Below are 19209 nucleotides of genomic sequence, written 5' to 3'. Positions count from 1 at the left end.
TCATATGTTTCAGTGATATGATCGCTATCGTTTGTGAACATAGAGAACAAATTTTAAATCCATTTCAGTCATTAAGCCAACAGAGAAAAATGAAGTGAAAAGCAGTTCTGTTGACAGCAATAGCTTCATCTCAAGATGACAGGCTAAATAAATAGCCTTACCTCCCTATTCTCCCCAAATCCCAATGACATAACAGTAAAGATGTGTTCACAAGCGAATCACGGCATAACAGTAATGAGAAGTTTACTTAAATGCTGGCCACTTTCTAGAAGATGGAGAGAAAGCAGCTAATTGTATGACAGGACAGACCAGAGCAGAGGTAGACACTTCCCAGAACATGCAGAGTCAAAGGTGGACAGAGAGGCAGAACCCTTCTTCCTGGAGGAGCTCGATAAATGTGCCCAGCTTTGAGTCACAGGTACAGAAATCAGGAGTGGGCAAGGGGTCCATCTACCTGATCTCCATACTTTTCACTCCTGGTCGATTCATCAGCCAATTCCTATTCAGGCAAGAGGACTGTTGGAAGAACAGGAACCTCTTATCAATTACCTATATAATCAGCCCAGTTTTTCATTGACAAGGATCGCCAGATAGTGAAAGAAAACGAAGAGGACAAAAAGGACAACTAAGATGAAAAGCAGATCAGACCCAGAAGAAACATATTTTAGGCCCCAGAAAAACACCTGAAAAGAAATTCTGATATCCTCAGAGAGATCTGAGAAGCAAGCAAAATCATAAAGGAAGCAAATCATAAAGGAAGCAGAAATCAAGCAAGAATTCTTGGAAATAAGAAAGATGATTGCCAAGATGAAAAACAAGGGGAGAAATAAAATGGGAGTGGAGTAGGGTATAGGGAACACGGACACACACACACACACACACACACACACTCTTATATTTTTTAAAATAGCCTATTTTGTCGTGTATAATGAGCACCCCCATTTTTGGTCCAAACTTTCAGGGAAACTCTTTCATTGGAATTTTTGAATTCAAATTTTTGTTTACACTTAGGTACTTGTTTTTTGTATTATAAAGGAATTTTACCATTTATTTTTTAACATATTATGGTACAAGAAGTTTTATGTAACAAATAATTACAAAACACAAGAACAGACACAAGGCACAAGACATTTCATGTACTGGTAACAAATTTATGATATTTACGCATCATAGAAGGCCAAGAACTCTTCCTTGTTTCAAGTTTATCGTAAATTCAACAAAACCGATTATCGTATTCCAGGGTATCCTCTGCACACAGACATTGTTATTGATTTCTGGAGTTACACTTTTAACTCATAAACATAAATAAAAGAATTCAAAAAACATTTACATAGATATGGAATTAGTACCTCCCATGTATAACGCGCACTCTTATTTTTCCCTCACAAATCTGGGAAAACGTGCACATTAAACATGGCAAAATATAGTAAACAACGGAAGAATAAACCAGTAACAATGTTTACCTATGAGGTACAGAGAAGAACAAAGGAAAGGAAGGAAGTCGTACTTCTCTCATCTACCTTGCTTTAGAGTTGGATCTTTAGAACCATGTAAATATTTTATATAATTTTTTTAAAAGTAAATCAAAAGGGAAACAATCCCTAAAAATGAGAAACAGACAAATGAACCTAAACTATTTATCAAAGTGGTGGCATAACAACATAGAGGTTTACTTAAAGTTAAAACAGTGTTTTGACTGTACCTCTCTGGTGTTATTGTCAACAAAGGAGAAGAGACACGAATATGAAATCAAATAAATAAAATCCTTTAATCCTTTATTTGAATTTGAAATAGCAATATGAAATCATGATTCATCTTTCTTTCCAAAAAGTACGTATTTACTTTATGGAAAAGACCTAAAAGAATTCACATCCCAGTTGCAGTGAATGCCCCTAATACTATTTCCCACCAAAAAGAATCAGAGCTCTTTATGGAAATGCCTGATTCTAGATCTGGGATCAGAAACAAAAAGATAAGCCTCGGAATTTTTATCAGGCCAGAAAGCATGGAACCCATCCAATACTACTACCTGGCTCACATCAAAAGGACTCAGAGCTAACCTGAAGAAGAAGCTCTATTAATGTCCAATAATGGGACAATTTAAGCATCAAAAAGAGTAACTCTTCTGGAGCAAAATTCATTAAATATATAAAAATTAATGAGTTTGGGCTTGGCAATGATTTCTTGGATATGATACCAAAAACACAGGCAACAAAAGAAAACACAGGCAAATCAGATTCAAAATTGAAACTTTTGTGCATCAAAGGACACTATCATTAGACTGAAAAGGCAACCTATATAGAATGGGAGAAAATATTTGTGAATCATATTATCTGAAAAGGAATTAATATCCAGAATATATAAAAAACTTCTACAATTCAAAAACAAAAAACCAAACAGTCTAATTGTAAAACGGACAAAGGACTTGAATAGTAGTTTGTCCAAAGAAAAGACAAATGGCCAATAAGCACATGAAAAGATGCTCCTCATTAATCATTAGGGAATGCAACACAAAACCACAATGAGATACCACTTCAAATCCATCAGGATAGCTATTATGAAAAGAAGAAAAAAATACAGAAAACAACATGTTGACAAGGATGCGAAGAAATTGGAACCCTGTGCATTGCTGGTGGAAATGAAAAATGGTACAGCCATGATGGAAAACAGTACTGTGATTCCTCAAAAAATTAAACAGATAATTACCATATGATCCTGCAATTATACTCCTGGGTATACGCACGCAACAACTGAAAGCAGGAACTTGAACAGTTATTTGTACACCAATGTCCATAGCTGCATTATTCATAAAAGCCAAAAAGTGGAAACAAGCCAAAATGTCCATCCACGAATGGATAAACAAAATGTGGTATAACCATACAATGGACTATTATTCAGCTTAAAAAAGGAAGGAAATTCTGATAACATGTTTTTCCATCTGAATCATCCATGTGGCAAGCTCTCTCTCTACTTGTCAGGCCACTGGTCTGCAGAAACCTGGCAGCGGTTGCAGCATCTGTGGTCTTAGCATAGGTGCTGGGGGAACAAAGCCGAGATCACGGTCTCTACTTCCGAAGTCACAGCTAAGTAACAGGATCGGCAAGCACCTTGTTTCTCAAGCTCAGGCTTGATATTGGTGGAGAATGCTGGCTATTTCTCTGGGGAGCCTGTCCTTTATCTTATACATCTGTTTACATATTTCACCACACACACACACACACACACACACACACACACACACACACACACTTTTCTCTCATTTCTCTAGTCAAATATGTTCATCTACTCTTTTACGGTTTCAGGTTTTACAATGAAATTTACCCAGCCAAACTCATGATCAAATATAGATGAACCCTTTGAAGAAGACAATACAAATGGCCAATAAGCACATTGAAAGGTGCTCAACATAATTAGTTATCAGAGAAATGCAAATCAAAACCACAAATGGTATACTTCACAACCAGTAGGATGGCTATAAAAAAGACAGACAATAGCAAGTGTTGGTGAAGATGTGGAGAAACTGGAATCTTCATATACTGTGCATGGGGATGTAAACCGGTGCAGATATTCTGGAAAACAGTCTAGCAGTATCTTAAAAAGTTAGAATTACCATGTATTCAAGTAATCCCACAACCATGTATATATCCAAGAGAAATTAAAAACACGTCTCCACAAAAACTTGCATATGAAAGTTCAGAGCAATATTATTCATAATAATAAGAGAGGAAACAACCCAAATGTCTATCAACTAATAAATGGACAAAATGTAGTACAGGCAAATGATGGAATAACATTCAGGCATAAAAAGGAATGAAGTGCTGATACATGCTATGATATAAATTGAGACTTGAAAACATGCTAAGTAAATGAAGCCAGACACAAAAGGCCACATATTATATGATTCCATTAATATGAAATGTCCAAAATAGGCAAATCCATTGAAACAGAAAGTAGATTAATGGTTGCCCAGGGCTGGGGTAGATGGGAAGAATGAGGAATGACTGCTAATGGATACTTTTTTTTTTTTTAAGAGTAATAAAATGTTCTGAAATTGATTGTGATGGTAGTAGTATAACTCTGTGGATATACTAAAAATCATTAAATTACACATTTTAAAGGGTGAATTATATGTACGAGTTATATTTCAATAAAGCTGTTATTTTAAAAAGACGAACCACTCCACAAACAATTCTCTCTTGAGAAAAAAAAGACAGAAAGTTCTTTCCTCTCCAGTCCACAATAATGTAAATTTAAGTATCTACCTTTGATAATGTGGAGACACTACAGGAAATTCTTTAGGGAGATGAGTGAAGTTAGTGTTTATGAAGTTCAAAGCCCAACCATTCCCATGGCTTTTTTTTTTCCTTGTCAGTTCAGAATGACACAAGCCATATTTAGAAATGCACTCCAGAAAAATGCTTTGAAGAATTTTATTCTCAACATTCATGAATTAAAAATATCTATCCAGGCAAAAAAAAAAAATGCCACAAAGATTCAGTTCTTCTCTCTCTTATGAGTCTCCTTTTTTGGCTCCCCTTCTATGTCACCACATTAAAAAGAGGGATATGAAAAGACGGTCGTTCTCCTAGCTCTCCTCCTTCCCCTGTGGCTTTTCTTAGTTGCCCCTGTGAAGCACCCCCTCCTTGACAGACGTGAAGTACTGTGACTCCTCAGAGCTCCATGCTGTGCCCCGTTTCTAAGATTAACATATTCTCCCTGGGGAGGATCCCCAAATCCATCTCTCTAACCCAGGTCTTTCTCCTGTGCTCCAGATCCCAAATATTCAACTGCCTGCTGGACAGGTCTGCAAGGCATGCCCCAAACCAACACTCCCAGTCTTTCCGTTCCTTCCCTGTCTTGGTGAATGGTATCGCCATTTGCCTACTTGAACAAGCCAGGAACCTGGGAGTTATCCTCTTTTCATCACGCTCCTTTACATCTAGTCAATCATTTAGTCATCTCTTTCCTGCCTTCCTACTATCTCTCAGGTCTTTTCCCTTCCCTCTATCTTCACTGCCAATCCAAAGTTCAGACCAGCTTTACCTCTTGCCTGAATTACAGAGAGCCTCGTGAATGATCTTCGAAATGTTTGGAATGCTCGCCTCTGGTTGCTGTGTGATTCTTCTAGAGCCAATTTAATCATGCCACTCTCCTGCTTAAAAATCCATTATGGCTCTCCACTGCCCTTCCCAACTTTCTTTCCCACTGCCCCCGCCCCCATCTCTGCCCAACACTGCCCAGTTCTTGCTTGTGCCATCGTCCCGCTCACCACCTACAGATTCAGCTCCCTCTGCCCGGAAAGCTCTCCAGGCTTACTCTCACGCCTCGTGGACGTCTAACTTAGGCATCACCTCAGCTCGCGAGCCACCTTGGTAAGACTGAGCTGGAAGGCCTCTGTGTGCTACCCTAAGAGCCTGGAGTGGGCCCTGTCTCAGCATGATCTTTGCTGTATGGTAACATACTACATCACAGCTGCCAGTTTCCTTTGTGTTTTTCTCAGCCATCTCCAACCCCCAAGTTCACTGAGCTCATTCAAGATATTTGAGAGGGCTAAGTACATTGTAAACACTGAACAGATATGTGTTGAATGATTAGTTCATTCTTAGTGTTATTTAATGGTTATTTCTACACCGCATTCATATGGTCAGCCTTGCCATTCACAGAGGCAGTAGTTAAGTGCTAGAAATAAGGTTCTGCTTAAATAAAATTAAAAAAGCTACTGATGGCATACCATGTTCACACAAGTCCTTTTCAACAAAACAGACCATTCATTAAAAGCCTACAAAGCATCCACCGTGTAGCATTATACGTAAAGCTTTAGGTACATAATCTCACTTAATGCTCACTAGAACTGTAAAATAATAACAGCTGACATGAACTGCACGGGTACTAAGTGCCAGGCACGGCGCTGGGCTCTTTATATTTGTTACCTAAGTTAATGCCCATAATGACCCGGTGAAGTAGGTGAGGCATCTAAAGAGGTTAAGTGAGTTCTTCAGGTTCTTGCCACATGGATAAGGTGGTACTCACCGACAGAGCTGGATCTGGGGCCTGGGAGTCTGCCACCAGAGGCTGAGCTCTCCATCACTGTACTATTCCACCTCTATCACATATCTAGCCCGTGACATTGTTTCTCACTCTTAGGAGATTGTTTAAAGCTGTAGGCTTCTTGGGACTGACAGGAAGTTGATCTGGAATAATGAAAAGTGATCTCTCTTTAGGGGCTCAAGCTCATTCCATTGCTGATGATACCCAAATTCAACTCTGCAGTCAAGACCCTTATCTCCCAAGACTAGGCTCTTGAGACATCTCCTGAGGTCCTTCAGATTTACCTGGTCATCTTTGCATTCCCTGCTCCTCTTGCTGTATTTACTGCCTTGGTTAAAGGCACTCCCCACCCTGAGCCTAAACCTCAGGTGTTATCCCTCTCCGTTCCCTTACCTTTCTACCCCTTACATTCAATCCCACCAGTCCTGTTCACCACAGTTCACAGTTCAATCCTGTTCACCTGTTCTACAGCAACGGCTCCGTAAATGTTGGCTACCGTTACTGCTGCATCCTAAATGCCTCTCATTCTCTCGTTTATACCAGCACTGTTCAGCTTCCAAGGAACTAGCATTCCGAGGCAAGCATTTAAGGCTGAGAGAGAATGCCTTTTATGAGGACCAGAAGCCAGGCTGCCAGATGCTCGGGCCCCAGCTCTTGCAGTGAAAGCACACAGAAGCTATACCACAATGCTGGCTGATAGACAAGAGCAAAATCTAAGCAGCACACCAACAATGAATGAGAAAGTCAGATACTGGAATAGAAACTAACAAACGGCTCCAATCCCAAGGAACCAAACATTCTATTTTATTCCATTTCACAAAATTAGGAAATCAGTATTCAATCCTTTCACACAGTGGTTCTCAACAAGTGGACATGATCTCACTCACACACTCACACACACACACACACACACCAGCCCAGGGGACATTCTGGAAACATTTTTTGGTTGTCAACTGAGGGAGTGCTAGTGGGTGAGGCCAGAAATGTTGCTAAATGTCTTACAATGCGCAGTATGGCCCCCTGTCCCTCTCCACCTAAAGACAAAGAATTATCCACCCAGGTCAACAATGTCCCTCTACTGAGCAACTCTGCTAAACAAATGCTGTGAGCTCCTTCCATATTCAAGTTACCTAATATACAAAAAGTTACTTCTTTCTGGGAAGATGATACAAACTTCCCCATAAATTATGCTACAACAGGTCCCTAAGAGGTATCACTGGAAGAGGTGGGTCAATGCTAAGAAAGTGGTTTAGAAAACAAATGCCATGAATTTGAAGGAAGGAGGCGTAGGTCCTTGTCAGAGATCTCACCAGGGCATCCGGTCACTCCAAGCCTGCCAGTCAAGGCCCCCACAAAGTAACCAGAATCCACCTTTCCAGCCTTACTCACGAGAGGTCCCTTAAACAGACCCTTTGCTCCTGCCACGCTATTCACCCACGACAGCAGCTGCAGCTGGTCCACAGGGCCACTATGTCCCACCCACACGGTTACCCTCACCTACTTCACAAAAGCTCTTTCCTCCAGCTGAGCAGCACCTGCTTCCCCACCCCACCAAAAAAAGGCTGAGCAAGACATATTGTCATCTCAACCGAATGGTGTTCCTTTGATTCCTACAGGAAGAAGGTAGTGAAAAGACAAAGGTGGAAAATGCTTTAAGTGGCTCAGGCCCTAAGGCCCTGTCCTCTCCCACCTCACACCAGGCTCAGCATCAGCCAGCCAGGAGCTGCCTCATTTCCTGTAGTTGCTCGGTAAAAATAGGAAGTGGGGGAGGAAGTTCACAAAGCAGAAACAAAAGTAATCACTGCCCAGCTTCCTGAACACAAATCACTGAGCAGGGAGGGTATCATTAAAACATGAAAACGGAAAGGCAGGCATGGAGAGCCAAGGCCAGAGGAAAGGAAGTGACACTTCTGGGTCCACCAAGTCCAGACTGCCCCCAAAGAAAACTGTGCAAAACTGGACACTAGCCTATTATACAGAAACAGTTTCCAAAGAATTAATACCAAAGCATGTTAAAGAATCACGTGAAAACTCCTGAAACGGTAAAGTCCTATCAGAGTAAAATACGTCAATGAAAAACCTGTAAGGAGGCTGAGATTGGACTTTTTTTTTTTTCCTTCTAGTCAGAAAGTGGCTACTAAAACTGCTTAAAACAAAACAAAAAGTTACTAAATAACTGATCGGTTGACAAAATCTGAAGCCTAAGTTATCGATACTATATTGAGTTATGAAAACTCAAGTAGCTAGAAAAACCCCTACTAATAAAAATTCTAATCATAGAATTCTAAATAATCCTAATCATAGCTTGATAGTTCAAATAAAGATGCTTCTACACCTGTCCCACCAACAGCGGTCAATCTTGTGAGTTGCACCTGCAAGCTCAAGGCCCCCAGAATACAGGGCTAGCAGTGCCCACGATCAAGGAGCTTCTGGTCCGCCCCCACATGGTGACACCTGACGTCTTTGGTGTTGACACTTGCTCGGTAACAATTTATCCCCACAAAATATGACATTCCTCTACAAAACAAAGCAAGTTATCATTAGCGGATCTGAAGAGTTTTTACATTTGGTAATCTACAAACAACTGATAATTCCATTTAAGCAGAAGAAAAACATTTTCTAACCACAAAGTCGACAGAGGTGAAATTTAGTTTCAAAATAACACAGGTTTAAAAAAAAAAAAATAGGCCAAATGGGTTGAACAATCATATAGATGAAGGACAGGTTTAAATTTTGTTTAAATTAAGGGTATTTTGGATGGAAGAAAAAAGGAAGATCAAAGGCTAGTTTATTTTTTTAAATAGTCACTACATAAATAAATAAATAAATAGAAAAATAAATGAAATGGAAGGTAATCACCATATATTCAGTTTCATATAAACAAAAATGGTGAAAATTTAGTGAAAAAATATCCATTATAATTTAGTCCTGTTGAGGACAGACCTAGCTATCTGTCTAATTTCCTGGTAAGAAATCATCTTACTGTATTCCAAGACTCGTGTTTAGTTTTCTCATGAAGTGCAAAGACCAACTCTCAAAGCCTACTGCCGTTAAAACAAGTATTAGAACTTCTGAAATAATTTTATTAGAGGAACACTCTGAGTCCAAAATTTTCTTTGTTAAACAGAAATTTTCAAAAGAAGGAAAAAGGGGGAGGGAGGTGACAAAGCCTTGCCAAGAAAAGATTTATCTGTAAACATCTACCACACATCACCAAAGGGTGACCAAAGTTGGCTCTTAAACTTCCTTAAAAATTTGCTAAGGTGAAATGAAGTTTTTATCTATAAACTAAAATGGCTTCGGACCATTAAAAATTTTCACATCAAACAAACCCAAGCACTATGAAAGCCTTCCCAACCACAAATTGTGCTGCTTGATGGAAATTCAAGTGTAAATCAAGGAGTGAGAATAACTACTTTAAAGTAAATCATTTTTTAAAACCACAAAGCATTGATGTAATTTTTCAAACACAATTTGTTAAAAAAAATTCCAAAATTTCTGCATGTATTAAAAACCTGCAGTTCATTTTTGTTAGTGTGTTACAGCATGAAAAGGCCTTGACCCACTCAGCTCTGTTTAAGCCTAGTTTTAGCCCAGTTATCCAAAATTTCCAAATTTGTTTTAAAAAAAACAAAACCAAAAGGCTTAACTAGTGAAAACTAATGTATCCATTAGGAAGTTACATAAGAAAACTTAAAATTCTACAGTGCTACTTATTCTTAACAATTTGCACTGTGGAACCTACCCCAAATTGATCTCAAATGGGAAAAACAAGTCACTTATCAAGAAGCTTACATACAAATGGGTAAATCAAACTGTAATTTGGAAATTATTTCTCTTACAACAGAGAAGAATTACATAAATTTTAGATGAATACACTTTAGATCCAGAACCATTTCTGAAAATTTAAGGAACTCATGAAAAATTTTATCAATGGATAATTGTAGCAGCTCCCTCCTCCAGGCTGGGAACACTGACTCCAATTTTATACACCCAGCAACCCTTCCCATCTCTGACAAAGGACAGCAAACCAGAGTCACAGCGAGGGATCCCATTCTTCCCCACAAACCTCCCAGCAAGTGAAACATTTAGCAATGAGGACACTCAAGGAGCCTCCTCCCCATCACTCCCACAGTCAGAGCAGACAGCTCTGGACAGCAGGCCTGCAGTGGCTCACCTGACTGGCTTCCAGGCTCCGCCACTTATCGAGGCCAAGAGCCTTCACGTAGTCAAGCATTTCTGAGGCCCTACTATGTGCATGGCATTGTTCCAGGCACTGGGGATGACGCAGTGGTGAATGAGACAAAATTCCTGTTCTCAAGGAGCTTACTTACAGCCTGCATGGAAGAAAAAGGAGAAAATGCTCCTGCTCTTACCTTGGAGGTAAGATGCTCTGACACACAGAGATTTCGCGGAAACAGACACTGCCACACTGCAGTAGCTCCGGGGATGGATTTGGGAGTCTGAATGACCTAGATATGAACTCCTACTCTCAGTAATTATCAGTTGAATGAATGGCACTTACTAACTCTACGAACTTAGGCAAGTTACTTAAACTCTTATGCCTCGATATCTTCAGTGATGAGGATTAAACCCATAAAGGACAACACTTGGCATATCCTGAGTCTCCCTCAGTAAGTGGAAGCTCCTGCTCTGAAAGAGGCTGGGCACTAGTAGGAGGGCAGCATTTTATCGTCTACTGAAATTCTTTATTCTGACCTACTATTAATAAAAACGCCAACTTTTTTGCCCCCAAATACTGCATACTTGCAACAACTTTCAAACATTGTACTTACCTTCCTGCAGCTCTGGCCCCAACTCCCGAAGTCCTGGAAACAAACTAAAGGGAGTGCTGCCCTGTGTCCTCCAGAGGGGAGCAGATCCCCGCTCCTCCCATTTCCCCGCCCACTACTCCCTCCTCTTGCAGCCCCAGGCTAGAAGAACCTGGACACAGCTGAGGAAGGGATCGCCTCGAATTACAAAATTACTTAGGCACAAGACTGCGGCACATCTTCTCCTACCTGGAGACCCAAGGGCAGGATAGGTCCTTGTGAGCCGATGACAGGGACCCCTTTCTCGCCTCTAGCTGCCTAGGTTACCACAGCCTGCAGCAAGTACTCAAGTCTGCGACCAAGCAAGCTTGCCTCTGCCTCTGTTCTCAGGCACACACATCCACCTCTTGGACCTGGGAGTGGGGTTGGGGAAGGTATTCTCAGATCCCCAGTCATAATTACCATCTCACGAGCACCTAATCTTCAAATCATTTTTAATAAATTAGATTTTTTTTTTAGGTAACATTTAGCTCTAATCTACACTCTGCAACTACCAATTTGAAAAAGCACATATCTTATCTGATAGTTGGCCCAGACACAAGGAACATAGTCAAAATTGTTAAAAAAAAAAAAAAAAAAAAAAAAAAAAGCAAGCAAACCATCTAGAAATGAATCCTAGAAACAGACTCAGTAAATACGGAGGCCTGCACCCAGGAAGCTCACTAACAACACTGTCTAAGCACCAACCTGGAAGTAACCCACATACCCTGCATTAAGGGGGTCATTAAGTAAATTACACAGAAACACCGTACCATGTGAAAGATCAAGGTAGAGCTACCACATTTCATCAAGCCCAAGATGTCATCGTTTGTAAGTCATATTATTATATTATATATGCTAAGGAAAACTCTGCCATATAACCATGACCTGCCATCACACAACATATCCCAATTTCAGTCTTCCTAAAGCCCTTCCCTAGCTCATTCCTCTACCTCAGTGCATCTGGAACACACATCACCTTTGGAACAAGCCCCTTTGTGCCCTTTACTCTCCTTTCACTTTTTCTAGAAGTTACCCTTATTTAAGATTCACTGTTTCGATGAAACCATCTTGGGCCCCTTCAGTTCCCATGGAGCCGGCCCTGAGCTCCAGCAGCCTCCACGCCATTGCTCGTCTTAGCTTTGTATGCTTTCCCTTCTGAATGGACTGTAAGTCCACACACAGAGCCTGGACACATCGTCACACTCGCCCTCGTACACAGTACAGGGCCACAACACCACGACCAACAAAAACCCACACCTGTCAGTAACTGTTCTAAGGACTTCACAAATATTAACTCATTTAAACCTCACTATAACACCAGGAGGTAGGTATTATTACCTCCCCATTTTCAGACAGGGTCAAATGAGGTCAAGAAAGGTTATAAGATTTAGAGATTAGTGCTTAGTAAAATGGCAGAGGTAGGATTCGAACCCAAGCAATCTAGATAGAGTCCTGTTCTCAACCTCTATGCTATATTCTCTCTCTAAATGACTGCTATCTACACAGAAAACATTTTATTTCTTAATTGAAATATAATATACATCCACAGTGAAAAAAATTCATACTGTACAAAAGAGTATGCAAGAAAAGCTAGGTCGGTCTAACAGCCTAGATTTCTGGGGACTCATCCCAAAGGCAACCAGCGTTTCTTTTCCATTATTCCAGAAATTTTTTCCTGCACTTAGAAACTTACTTCAGGTGTGTTCTTCCCCCAGCACCTCCCTCCCACACCAACGTGCACATACATTGTTCTGCATCTTGCTTTTTTCACTGAATGATACAATTTCTCTGAGCTCGATGTGTATCTGCACCTATGCTGTTTTATTCGATTTTAAGATACACATACTGTCACAATTTAACCCAAGATGGCTTCATGAAGTCAGAGGATCTTGGTGGGCTTGGGCTTCATCAGGAAACAGGAATCACACAAAAAAACATCAAGGATCAACCTTGCAGAAATGTGTAAGGCTGAATCAAGAGACACCTACCAAATGACATTCAACGTGTCACTTCTCCTCTAATACTAAGTATCTACATCACAGAGTTGTTAGGAGGACTAAACAAGGTGATGTACACTAAGCACTTAGCACCAAACCTGGCTAGCACAGTGAGTCTAAGGGATTGATATTTGTACCTGGTGCATTGTTAGCATCCTGTAAGTTAGATATTATTATTTCCTTAGGAGCTGGTCTCACTTTCCTCTCCAATCTCATTTCTCTCTACTCCTCTATTGATACCTGTCCACCCTTTCCCCTACATCTCCAGCAGCTCACATACCTCAGGCTTGCTCACCTCTACACCTTTGTACCTGTGATCACCCTGCCTAAGTCTTCTCCCCTCATTGTGGTGCTGGACTCACTTTTTCCCACAGTACCCAGCTCAAGCACAACCTTCTCCAGGGAGTCTTCCCTGACAACTGCAGCTGGATTCTCTGCTCCAACAGTTTGGGAAGAGCCTATCTGCCATGACTTCCACATTCTGGAGCTCAGTTTTGTCAGTGCACCCAGGAGCAAGCAGGTTCAGCGGAACCGATTCAGGCTATCTAAGCTCCAAGATGACGGATGTTATTAACCAGAAGGGCAGTTACTAAGTTTATAAATACTGGTGCAAGCTAATGCTTACTGAGCACTTAGTAGGTGCCAGGCAGCAAACAGGAAGGTGCTACTATTATCCCCATTCTACAGATGGGGAAACAGAGAGATTGGCCCGCTTGATCCCAAGACCAGGATCTGACCCAAGCAGTCTGGATGCAGAGCTCTCAACCACTCACACTCTCCTTGGCAGGAAATCTTCGTGTGAGCCCATGTTCTAATCAGAGGGTATTAAGAGCATGGAAGCAGAGTAAGGGAATGATTCTCCCGGCTAAAGGCCTCAACAGGGATGCACCCATCTGAAGAGCAGTGCAGAGACCCAGTGAGGAACTGCACAGTTCCTCTGCTTAAAGCCCCAGACAATGCTATGGACACATCACCCAATTCCTCTCTCGGACCCACCACCCCAATTTCCCCAGACACATACCAATCCTCTCCTTCTAGAAATGCAGTCTTTCTTCTGAGGATACAAAATTAAGTTTAAGCAGTCAGGCTACAAACACATTCCAATCATGCCTTCCTGGGGTTATAACTGGGTCATTTTGGTTAAACTTAAAGTTTTCCCTGACATTCTCCAACTACATTTACAAAATGTCTTTTGGCTTGTATCTTTTCTATAGATAGCTGATTTGTGTAACATTTATTCTGATTCATTCTCAGATGATCACTGATTCATTCAACAAAAACTTAATTGTTCCCAGAACTAGGCCCTGGAGATAACAGCAGTGAATGAAACAGGCAAGATCTGTAAAACCTGGTGGAACTTCTCTGTGCCTCCTGCTTCTAGGCACTTAATGACGCTTTATGGCAATTGCTGATTTGGTTTTCTTCCCCAGGCTGGGCCTTCCAGCTCTGTATTCCAATCTACCAGTACAACAACTGGGCTATTCTGCAAATTACTGGGCTATTCTGCAAATTACTCCATAAATATGAGCTAACTAAATTCATGACTAAATGCACCGGGTCTCATCTTTCTCATCCAGGGTGGGACCAAATTATGCCTAAAGTCCCTTAGAGCAAAGGTACAAAATTTAAATCAAATTGTAGGGCTAGACAGCAAATGGCAAATATAACCCAAATCAAGAAGAAAAATGTGATGTATCAGCTAATTAGAATCTTAGGATCATGAAGGACAGGCCACCTTGGGAAGCAATGAGGGGCTCCATCACCTGGAGAAAGTATGGCCTCAGGAACATGTCCAGGGGTCAGTTAGAGGGAGATAAAGAAATCACTTGCAGCAAAGTCTGAGTTGGGGTCACTGAGTGGAGGCAGGGTGAGGCGATGAAGTGCATCTCTACCTAGAAGTCACATACTGAATGAGTGGAAAGGAGCGTGTATTTGGGAAAAGGGGTAAAGGCATGAAGCAAGGTTTCAGAAAAGGCTCCCAGGCAGATATGGGAAGGAAAAGAAACAACAAAGACAAATGAAAAAAACACAGTCACAAAGAAAATGACCACAGCAGCTCCAAGTCAAGAAGGCCAACCAAGAGGACATTCACAAAAGAAGGGTGGCTCACCATGCCAAATATTTATATGGTGAAGGTCAAGGGAAACGAGTAGGCAGCAGCCACTGCATCTATCAATTAGGGGACCCTCAAGAGGACAGTTTCAGTAGAGATACAGACACCTGAAGCACAACCCCTGACACATTCAGGCTCTCTGAGAACTTGTACTACCGGAAAATGGCATCCTGCTTTTTCTGTAACACCAAAATAAAGCAATTCCTTATTCAAGCCAACATTTTTTGTCTACCTAAGAAGGTCATCATTTTCCACTAAGGACAAAGTCACAGGAGGGAAAGAAAGAAAGTGAACACCCAACCCATGCCTACTAACTCTCAGATACGATTATTTTCCTACAGACTTGGAAGAACCACTTGACATAAAGCTTCTGGTGTATGAGACTTCAGGTTTTCAACAGAATAAACACTTAGCAAAATTTTCAGCAGAATCATATGCAACTTGTTTTAAAATTTTTAAAGAGGATGCTTAAAACATGCTGTCTTCCAAAAATCCAGAGATAATTTTAGATTGAAAAATCTAGGCTTGCCAAGGGAATCTGAGAACTTTTCTATCTTGGTCTCCAATGCTAACCTACGTATTGGTGTGCAAAAATAGAGGAAGATTAGAATCTCAAATGCCAGACTGAAAAGTTGCCACAACAAACCTCAACTCTTCATATGGCTTGTTATCTTGTCAGAAAGAAAGCAAATGAAACAGCAACAAACTACACTTTTTACTTTAAAAGATAAGAAGGAGACAAAAGAAACAAACTCAAACATGCAGTATTTCCTGGACTTGTAAAGGGAAATGATTTTTAAAAAATACTGTGAATTTAAAATCAGCATTCACGAAATCTAAATATCAAATCTGTAAGTAGTTCTTTACAAACACATACTTAAAACTTGAGGTTTAAAATATAATAAAATGGCATTTATAACTTTTCAGTAAAATTGGGACAACTAACCCATTAGAAAAATATTTCATATCTTAAATCAAAGTCAAATTTTAAGCAGATTAAATAGGAAAACACACACACACGCACACACACCGTGAAATGAGAAGCAAATATGGATGGAATATTTTATAACACTAAGATGGAAAGAATTTTTCAAATAAGTCAATGAAAAAAAATACTATGTATTTTTAAAATGAATGCTACCTTTTCTCTCATTTGTAAATTTATCCTAAAACAACAGATACATCCTTTGGCAGAATTGTTTTATCTTGTGACGAACTGGAAACAATCTAAATGATCAGCAGTATGGCTTGATTAAATTAATGATATATAATGGTATATACTACGAAGCCCATAAAAGTGGTAATACATATCTACTTTTTATTGACATCACCAAAATGTAAGTAATGTTTGTCACTCGGTAGCTTGGCGGATGGCTGTCATTTTAAAAAGTAGTATCACAATACTTTTTCTGTCGTCTTGATTGCGAGGAGAGGAGAATGAATAGGTTTTATAATGAGGATGCGGGGCGGGAACAAGCTATTTGCAAAGCGCCCCCCCCCCAGCTGAGTGTTTATCTGGCAAATATTGTAAGGAGTATAAACAAAATTCTTATCATGCCAAGCAGGCATGCTTCTTTCCTCGCCGGGAACGGAGCAGGAAGACACACCCCTGACCCTGCGCTCGCCGCACGCGCGTGGGTCCTTCATCCTCCTCAGTGTGGGCCCTCCCGGGGTCTCCGCGGCACCGCTCCCGGCCCGGCTGCGCCAGCTGGCTCAGCCCAGCCGGCAAATTGCGTTCTCCGGCGGCCGGGCACGGCGGGGAAGGTGCGCGCAGCCCGCCGGGCAGCCGCGGGGCGGCGTGAGGGCCACGTCCCCAGCCGGTCCCGACGGACCCCGGCCTCCCGCAGGCCGCCGTCCCTCCACCGACTGCTCCGCGGGCTTCCGGGAACGGGTCTCGGCGCCGGCCCGAGGGAGCTCCTTGCCCCCGACCCACCGCCGCCCGCGCCCCCCGGTCCCCGGCACGAGCCAGGAGGCCCCTCCGGGCTTCCGTCCGGCCGGCCAGTGCCCCCACAGCCGGGCGTCCTCCACAGCCGACGGGCAAGGGGCGGGAGACGACGGCCCCGCGCCCTGCGGCCCCGAGCGGAGCGGCGCCCCGCGAGCTCGTCCAGTGGCCAACCCCGGCTGCGACCCACCGGCCACCGGCCACCGGCTACCCCCAACCCCGCCCGCCTGCGTCAGGCAGCGCCCGCTCGCGCCCGCTCCTCACCTGCGAAGCGCCCCGGCCGCAGCGCACCGCCCGGACCGGCTGTGTACACCGGAAGTGACGTCTCCGGACCGGCCCCGCCCCCGCCCCGAGCGGACGCCGGGGTGGCTGCGGACCCAGAGGCTCGGAGCGGAACCCCCCTCGCGCAGGCAGGGCGGGGGCGGCCCCCAGAACCTCCTTCCCTAGGGACCGAGGACCTTCGTGTGGGACGACTAGGGCGGGGTTGAGGACAGGCGGCCGGAGCCCGCAGGGCCACCCCAATCCTCGTGGTTTGGCCTCCGAAAGAGAGGAGTCAGCTGAGTCCTCACGGATTTGTTATTGAAATTGGTTACTGAACTATGGAGCGCTGACTAGATGCCAGGCCCTGACAGGCACTGTAGGACTGGATAATGCCCCCACACTCGTAGGTTTCTTCTCTCGTGGTGGAAACATAATAAAATTGCAACAAATAAGCGTGAAGATATTGTGCCAATTATGACAAGTGGTAGGAGGGGAAAGTGGAAGAGGGAGGGTGTCCCCTGACCCAGTGAAGGCGGGTGATCATGGAATTCTTCGCCCAGGAAATGGGCAGGAGTTGAGGTCCTAAAGGGAAGAAGAAGAAGAAAATTTGGAGAAGCCGGGAGGAAAGGACATTTCCACAGAAGGAACAGCAGGTGTTTTCAGTGGCTTCGTATTCAAGAAACTAGGATGGCGAGGTCTTCCCTCGCCAGAGTATTGGAAAACAGTTTTAAGCAAGGGGTGGATTTTCCCGTACTTGTGGATTTGAAAGGATTACTTGAACTACATTGTGGGAAGCAAGTATGGATGTAGGTTTGTATGCTCATGTTTATATCAGCAGCATTATTCAGAATCAAAAAGGTGGAAGAAACCCAGCTGTCCACCGATGGATAAGTGGATAAACAAAATATCCACACGATGGAATATGATTCAGCCTTAAAAAGGAAGGACGTGCTGGCTGACATGCTACAAAGGGATCCGCCATGAAGACATTATGCTAAGTGAAATAAGCCAGTCCCAAAAGCACAAATATTCTATAATTCCACTTATATGAGTATCTAGAGTACTCAAGTCTATAGAGACAAAAAGTAGAACGGGAGTTGCCAGGGACTAGGGGGGCGGGCGGGGAGAGGGAACATGGGAAGTGTATATTTAATGGGGACAGAGTTTGAGGTTGGGAAGATGAAAACCTTCTGGAGGTGAATGTGGTGTTGGTTACACAACAAGGTGAACTTACTGCCACAAAGCTGAACTAATGTCAGGGCCTGGCATCTAGTCAGCGCTCAATAGGTCAGTCAGGAGGCTATTTCCATTGACCGAGCAAAAGGTGATCCTGATTGAGATCAGGACCGCCACTTTTTTTTGGTTCTTGAACATCTATCAAAAAAAAGCTTGATTATCACCTAGATCTTATTTATAAATTATATCAATGCACTGCACTACTAATATACTATTTACATTATGAAACACACATAAAAAAAGAAAATTTAAAAAGAACAGTATGTAGAGAAGTTCTGATAGTTTCTTCCTCTTCCTCTGCTGACACTAGTGGGTATGTGAACGTCACTTTCAAAGCCACTCAGACTATGTTAGTGGCAATGGGGAATAAAGCCAGCGAAGCAATAGATAGGACGGTCAGGAAAGGGAGGGAATCCTAAATCTCTCTTGGGCTTCTGGGACAAGCCATTGTAGTGGTGACACTCACAGTAATGGGAAGCCCCTGAAGACCATTTTTGGAAGCGTAGAAAATAGGAAGAAGGCCGTGAGTGCTATTGTGAACATGGCATCAGAGGAAGCACCAGGCAGGTGGTTGGGGATGGGGGTTTGGAGCTCAGGAAGAATGCTGGAGATGTCACCGGGGCCCACGTGGTCACTGAACTGTGAGTAGGAGCTGCAGGTGGGTGTGGGTTGAGGGGAGGCTATTTGGTGGTTGGTTGTTTAAGGTGGAAGAGACTTGAAGATGTTTCAATGCCAGAGAGGAGGATCTGGTGGACAAAAAGAAACGGTATACAGGACAGAGATGCTCTGGTTCATCTT

At 42.6% G+C, this 19209-nt stretch overlaps 2 protein-coding genes across 8 annotated transcripts in view; one reads left to right on the top strand and one right to left on the bottom strand.

Moving 5' to 3' along the window:
- Window positions 1-17249, bottom strand: part of GARRE1 (granule associated Rac and RHOG effector 1) — a 72897-nt gene extending 55648 nt beyond the window's left edge. For 3 of the 7 annotated variants that reach the window (XM_033127389.1, XM_033127396.1, XM_033127394.1), the window contains exons 1-3: window positions 11070-11243; window positions 10226-10385; window positions 6031-6191 (exon numbers count right to left, since the gene is read on the bottom strand). The gene's annotated coding sequence lies outside the window, so the exon portion shown is untranslated. Of the gene's footprint in view, window positions 1-6030; window positions 6192-10225; window positions 10386-11069; window positions 11244-17178 lie in introns of those variants that run through there. The other 4 variants (XM_033127390.1, XM_033127395.1, XM_033127392.1 and 1 more) reach the window with 3 other exon arrangements.
- LOC117035338 (translation initiation factor IF-2-like) lies at window positions 16540-17361 on the top strand. The gene has a single exon (XM_033129233.1). It carries the CDS (start codon window positions 16540-16542, stop codon window positions 17359-17361), a length of 822 nt encoding a protein of 273 aa, XP_032985124.1.
- Window positions 17362-19209: the final 1848 nt, after the last annotated feature.

The sequence above is a fragment of the Rhinolophus ferrumequinum genome, chromosome 15 (genome assembly GCF_004115265.2).
Source record: "Rhinolophus ferrumequinum isolate MPI-CBG mRhiFer1 chromosome 15, mRhiFer1_v1.p, whole genome shotgun sequence".
Taxonomy (NCBI): domain Eukaryota; kingdom Metazoa; phylum Chordata; class Mammalia; order Chiroptera; family Rhinolophidae; genus Rhinolophus; species Rhinolophus ferrumequinum.
Note: the sequence above shows the minus strand (reverse complement) of the source record. Positions and strands in the feature narration are given on the sequence as shown.